Here is a 6266-nt window from a genome sequence, read left to right on the forward strand (position 1 = left end):
AGAGGATGTTTCCACCAGCTCAAACCCGTGACCTCCTACGTTAAAGGGCAACAGAGAATACTACAGTTGTCCATCATTGATTGTGTAAGGGTCTCGAAATGGCTTAAACGATCCTGGTCTACTTCACCAATTGTTATAAGGTTTTGAATTAGATGTTCATATTTTTTCACAATACTCACACGTTTAGGAGGAGAAGAAGCGGTGACCTCTACACTAGGACTTCAGAGTGCTGAAATAATCCAAAAACCTTTTTTAATAACGAGAAAATCCGCAACTTAAAATGTTTATCAGTATAAGCACTGTACAATTTCAATATTTCAATCAATCAACAAATATTTGAAGTATACAAAAAGAAACTCATTAACATGATGTCTCAAAAGTAACTTGATTGGGGTTGCAAGAGCTCAAGTTGTGCTAACAGTTTAGCCACTGTAGGTTTCAACAATGATTCACCATTCTGTGCTAGATCAATTAGCACCACTTGTGCAGATTCACCATACTCTACTCTATAAGCCTCCACTCTGAAAATCCTTTCCAAAATCCAAAGTGATCTCTCTTGAGCTTTCAGGCTGATCCCTTCTTCAAGATTCTTGATAATTGGTTGTACACATGACATTTTCACTAAGAAATTGCTCCCATTTTCCCAAATCTCATCCTGTAATAATGTTGCAAGGCAAGTTAGTGCAGCTTCATCGCCTTCCCTTTCGTTGCCTTGTAATATTTCGACTAACAGAGGCACTGCCCCTGCTTTTACCAAGCAAAATGTGCTTCTTGTAGAGCAATGACAAGCATGTACTTGACAAAAAGCATCTGTAGGATGAGGAGGGGTACATGAAAACCATCTTGATTTTCTCGATTTTCTTAGAGCGAGCGAGTTTTGAGATAGTTGAGCTAGAGATGCTGCAGATCTAGATTTGGCAACTATTGAACCACACGTTAGCAACTTTACCAGAGCATTGATCACCCCATTGTCAGCAGAAAACTGTTGTAGTTTCTTATCCGAAGGAAGAGTAAATCGGATTAATATTGCGGCTATGTTCTCAGCCAATAATCGTGATGTTGTAGGAGTACAAGACATTAATATGGAAATCAAAATGGGCAATAAGTTTGCTCTCATAAACACATCCGTGACATTCTTATCACTCACTGGGAAATTGCTTAGTATACCAATAGCAGCAGCCTTTTCATCATCTGTTATTGAAGATGATGAAACGACACAGATCAATGTATTCAGATGCATTTCTTCTAGCTGTTCCATTAGCTCTCCACCTTTCATGTCATTAGATAATATGTAAATCAAATTTAAAGCTCCATTCCTTATCTTGGTATTGTGACTTTCTGTTAGGAATGGCAAGAGAAGGCGAACAGCGCCCTTTTCCTTCATTTTTCTTCTGACCCTTGAGGCATTCGGACGTGCAGCAATAGCATTAAGTGCTTCTAACAAGTGACACTGGATTACTGGACTAGTCAGATTAAGGAGCGAAAGCATCTGCTGCGCAACGTCTTGTTTCACTAGTACAATGCCAGCTTCCGATTGAGCTGCTATTTTTGCAAGAATCGCAGATGCTGGCTCTCTTAGAGTCATGAGCACCGATGTCACGGAGAAAAGGAGCTGCAGTAGAGTTGCAACGATGCCTGATCTTATCAGACATTGAACGTTTGCTTTCGAGGCAGATAAGTTATGCAACGCGTTTAGAGATGATTGCTTCGATTCTAGGTTCCCGGTTGTGAGCATTTTCACCAGGGGTTCAATGGCTCCATCTTGTCCAAGGCTAGCTCTATTTTGTTCTGTCAACTCCATTCTAGAAAGTGCTGTTGCCATTAGAATCTTACTCATATCGGATCCTGCAAACATATATAAGATATATTAAGCAGCTCATTATATTCATATCAATCTATTATATGCCTCTACATCTAGCATCGGGTGGACCTCATATAATAGCTGTCCTAGTAGATATAGCTTATTAATCAATTACTCCGTTTGTCCCAATTTATGTGGCACCGTTTAATTAGGCACGTAGTTTAAGACAAAAAGGAAGTCTCATAAATTACCTTGGTTCAAGTAGTGTACAAGAGGCTTGAAATAACCAGCCTCAGCCATATGAAGAGCATATTGAGTATTGCCTGATAAAGAATTTAACAAGTTGGCAGCATCATGAGAAGCCATTTGATCATCTCCATTAAAAATTGCAACTAACATGACAATGCATCCTTGGATTCTCCCAACTCTTCTCTTAACTGAAGCAACATCTGATAGACTCACCAACAGCCCCACTGCTTCTTTTTGCTCTTCCAAATCACGACCGAGCGACTTCACCAGTATCGATAAGTTCCCCATTTCTGCCATCTTTTCCTGCACACAATGTGAAAAATCCAAACTTTCAGCTTCTGATTCTTGAAATTTAGATGCATTTAATTAATACGCCCTCTATCCCAATTCATGTGGCACCGCTCCTCGGATTAGGACGGTCAAACTTCATAATTTTGATCGTGAATTCGGGCATCAAATGTCTAAACTTTTTGAAATAAAATTTATATATTTGGAAACTACGTAAAAAGTACTATAAGTTACAATAATTAACAAATTTAAAATATTTAAAAGACATATGAAAAACTTGTTTTGACTCTCGAAATCCGAACAGTAAGGGCAGCCCGGTGCACTAAGCTCTCACTATGCGCGGGGTCCGGGGGAGGGCCGGACCACAAAGGTCTATTGTACGCAACCTTACCCTGCATTTCTGCAAGAGGTTGTTTCCACGGCTTGAACCCGTGACCTCCTGGTCACATGACAGCAACTTTACCAGTTACGCCAAAGCTCCCCTTCAAAATCCGAACAGAACCATATAGAAATTTGGACGGAGGGAGTACTAAGAACCTTATGTTCGTCATCTTGAGCGACCAGGGCTTTTAGTATTCTGAGTATGATCAATCTATGGTCAGCTTTACTTGAACTCAGTCGATTAAACAGAACGGGGATCATATCTTCCTGATGAATCCTTTCATTAGTAATCATACCATCCAAAACCAATGTATTCAATCCATGGAGCGCGCACTTAAGATTTTCATCATCACTATATTTGATTTGAACAACAACATCATCGACATCTAAAGTTATTTGATCGTCTTCTTCTTCCACTATCTCTCGACCATATGATGAGAACTCGGATTCATCTGAGCTCATGATCAAACTAGGCTTATTAATGCTACTCATCTTCATCATCTCTTTTCTCAGTGTCTCAATCTCTACCTTGTTACTAATTTCAACGACGTCATGACTAGCAAAGAGCACAAGGCCTAAAGCTCTAGCAAGATTCTGCACAATCACTTGTACTTGTATATGTTGCTCATCATGTGCAGGGGAGAATTGACTGTTTTCCAATAAGGCCTTGGCACGACTAAAATCGGCTTCAAGTGATTCAATTGCTTTCTGAATAGGAGTACTGGTCGTCATAATAACCCTTTTGTCATCTTTCAATTCAGTGAGAATTGAACTCAGTTTCTCCATAAATTCTAATAGTTGTTCTTGAACAGTTGAATATTCTGAGTCTCTCCCCTGAGATGAACACATAGTGTCATCTGTTGTAGTAATTGATTGTTGATCAGAGGACACTACCTCTATGATTAATGTTTTTTCTTTCACACTCATCTGCAGTTTTTTCTTTTTTCAAGTGTGAAAGAAGAGAAGAAAATGAAGAAAGACCAAGACTTGGTTCAACTCTTACTATACTACTAGTAGTTTGTCTGTTATGTTCATCATCTTAGTTCATTGACGTGAAATACAAGGGCTAATTTGCCTTAAAATATTGAATTCTTTCCCTAATTGAAAGTGGTGTTTTGTTTTTTGTTATACATGTGGTCGTTTTTTTCTAGAATTATTTTAGTACGTTTTTCATGAGAGAAAATTGGAAGGATGTGCTTTGTATGGATGTGAAGGCAAGGCAGGCATCTATCTAATAATCCAACAAAGTCTCACATCGTAATAATTACTACTTAATAAACTTTGAATATTTGACTTAGTCCTAAATATTCTTGTATGACTTGTGCTAGTGCAAATCGCACACTCCACTTTTTCTTTTTCTTTTCCTTTTCCTTTTCTCTTTTTCTCTTTTTATTTGGCTGGTCCTTCTTTGATGGTTATATTTTCAAAAAGGTCCTTCTACAGTCCGTTGGAATCTACTGTTAAATACTTTTCTGCCACAAAAATATAGGGAAGGAGAAGAAAAAGATGTAGTAATATACGAGTCAAATTGCTTTACAAATAGTATACTTCTCGACTAAGGTCAACACAAAATGAAGCGCATATCTTAATAGAACGTATTAAGTAGAAAAAAGAACTAGGGATGACAAAGTAAACGCAACTAACTCTCCTCCAACTTACAACTGATTTTCCTCCACCTTTTCCTACTTTGTTGGAGTGTGTAACTGTCTTTTCCCACCCTGGTTTAGGAAAAGGAAAAAAGAAGGTAAAATTTGCACGGGCGCCCTATTCGGTCGCCCCCATTTAACTTATACCTAGGGGTGTGCATTCGATTTATCGATTCGATTTTGACCGTTATCGATAATTACTTATCGATTATCGATTTGTACATATGCTTATCGTTATCATTTCAATAAGGTTTCGATTTTTTCGATTTTTGGTGCTTATCGATTCGGTTATCAATTACACCAATAAGAAAATTCGCGGGATTCCACGGAAAGTATATCGCTATAAACACGCCTAACTAATATGGACCAAAAGAAGCTAAAATAAGATGAACACCGTTTATAACATAAAAATTGTGTCAACAAGCACATGCAACGAAACTAAAGTAAGGGATCAAATGTATGCCACCAACACTCCAACGGTATAAAAAAAAATAAAAATACATCATCACGGCTAATTCTATTTTCCATCAATTTGAACTTCATTCCCTTGAGCTTTAAATATGATCATTCCTTAAATGTGGTAGATGAAATAATAAGGTTAAGGACTTAGGGTAAAGGAAAGGGTATTATAGAATAAGGGTAAAAAAAATTTAAAAAAAATTAATTTTTTTTTAGTATTTCTTATCGGTTTCTCGATAAACCGATAACCGAAGAGGACAAAATCAAAATCGAAATCGATAACTCAATAAGAAAAATTTCGAAATCGATAAATCGATAAACCGATAACAAATAATCGATTCGATTTATCGATAAACCGATTCAAATGCACACCCCTACTTATACCCATTTTTTAAATAATTTTAACTTGTACCCACTTTTTAAACAACTTCAGCCCCCTTTCTCCTCCTCCTCCTCTTTCGTTTCTTAAGATATTTTCAGTACGATAACACAGCTTAGCATCTGGTCTTCATTGGGAGTTGGGACAACTAAATTTAAGTCCCAATAAATTGATTACGACTTATCAATAACAATGAATCAACTAACATAAGCTACACGATTTCTTTTTATTTTTTTCGCATTTTTTATGTAATCTTTTTTTCTTTGAATCAATTGAATTGATCTGTGGGGTTAAAGTAATAGTTTCACTTTATATCACTTAAACTTTATGATTATTTGATTTATTTCCACTGAAGGCACCTTTTTCTAATGTGATTACTGTTTTGCTCCATAAAAACGTTCAGAAAGAAGAAAAAAACGAAGATCCAATATAGTGATTGTATGGGTCAAAAACTATATAAGCTTTTTAAAAAACTTCAGCTTATATAGTGCTAAAGTTTTTACAAATGAACTGAATAACTTCAGCATCTTCTGCTGAAGTTTTTGAAAAAGCTTATCCAAGGCAAAAAACTTCAGCGTATTTAGTGCTGAAGTTTTTACAATGAACTGAATAACTTCAGCATCTTCTGCTGAAGTTTTTGAAAATGCTTATCCAGGACAAAAAAAAAAAACTTCAGTTTATTTAGTGTTGAAGTTTTTACAAATGAACTAAATAACTTCAGCATCTTCTGCTGAAGTTTTTGAAAAAGCTTATCCAGGACAGAAAAAACTTCAGCGTATTTAGTGCTGAAGTTTTTACAAATGAACTAAATAACTTCAGCATCACAAAACTCAGCTACTAGAATGCTTAAGCTCAGCAATTACAAATAAAAACTTCAGCAAATAGAGAACAGAACTTCAGCACTAGAATGCTTAAGTTCAGCAATTACAAACAAAAACTTTAGCACTTGGTTCAGCAATTTTTGCTACTTCAGGCCCGTCTACTAGAATGCTGAAGTTTGGCGTGATTGTCTTTGCTACTTCAGCCCCGTATGCTAAAGTTACGCGAAAAAATGGTACGCTCG

The 6266-nt window shown here is 36.7% G+C and overlaps 1 protein-coding gene across 1 annotated transcript; it reads right to left on the minus strand.

Annotated features, from left to right (window-relative positions):
• Positions 231 to 3829, minus strand: LOC109211984 (U-box domain-containing protein 44-like). The gene is made up of 3 exons (XM_019375621.1): positions 2876 to 3829; positions 2053 to 2353; positions 231 to 1845 (listed from the first exon to the last, which is right to left on the minus strand). Exons 1-3 carry the CDS (start codon positions 3644 to 3646, stop codon positions 374 to 376), a joined length of 2544 nt encoding a protein of 847 aa, XP_019231166.1. The 5' UTR covers positions 3647 to 3829; the 3' UTR covers positions 231 to 373.

The sequence above is a fragment of the Nicotiana attenuata genome, chromosome 1 (genome assembly GCF_001879085.1).
Source record: "Nicotiana attenuata strain UT chromosome 1, NIATTr2, whole genome shotgun sequence".
Classification (NCBI taxonomy): domain Eukaryota; kingdom Viridiplantae; phylum Streptophyta; class Magnoliopsida; order Solanales; family Solanaceae; genus Nicotiana; species Nicotiana attenuata.

What these genes read in the sequence shown, in the direction of transcription:
- LOC109211984 (XM_019375621.1), bottom strand. Translation starts at nt 3,646, where the DNA reads ATGAGTGTGAAAGAAAAAACATTAATCATAGAGGTAGTGTCCTCTGAT. An exon ending in CTCAAGATGACGAACATAAG is followed by an intron (nt 2,354 to 2,875) that starts GTTCTTAGTACT and finishes CATTGTGTGCAG; the next exon opens with GAAAAGATGGCAGAAATGGG. An exon ending in TGTACACTACTTGAACCAAG is followed by an intron (nt 1,846 to 2,052) that starts GTAATTTATGAG and finishes ATATGTTTGCAG; the next exon opens with GATCCGATATGAGTAAGATT.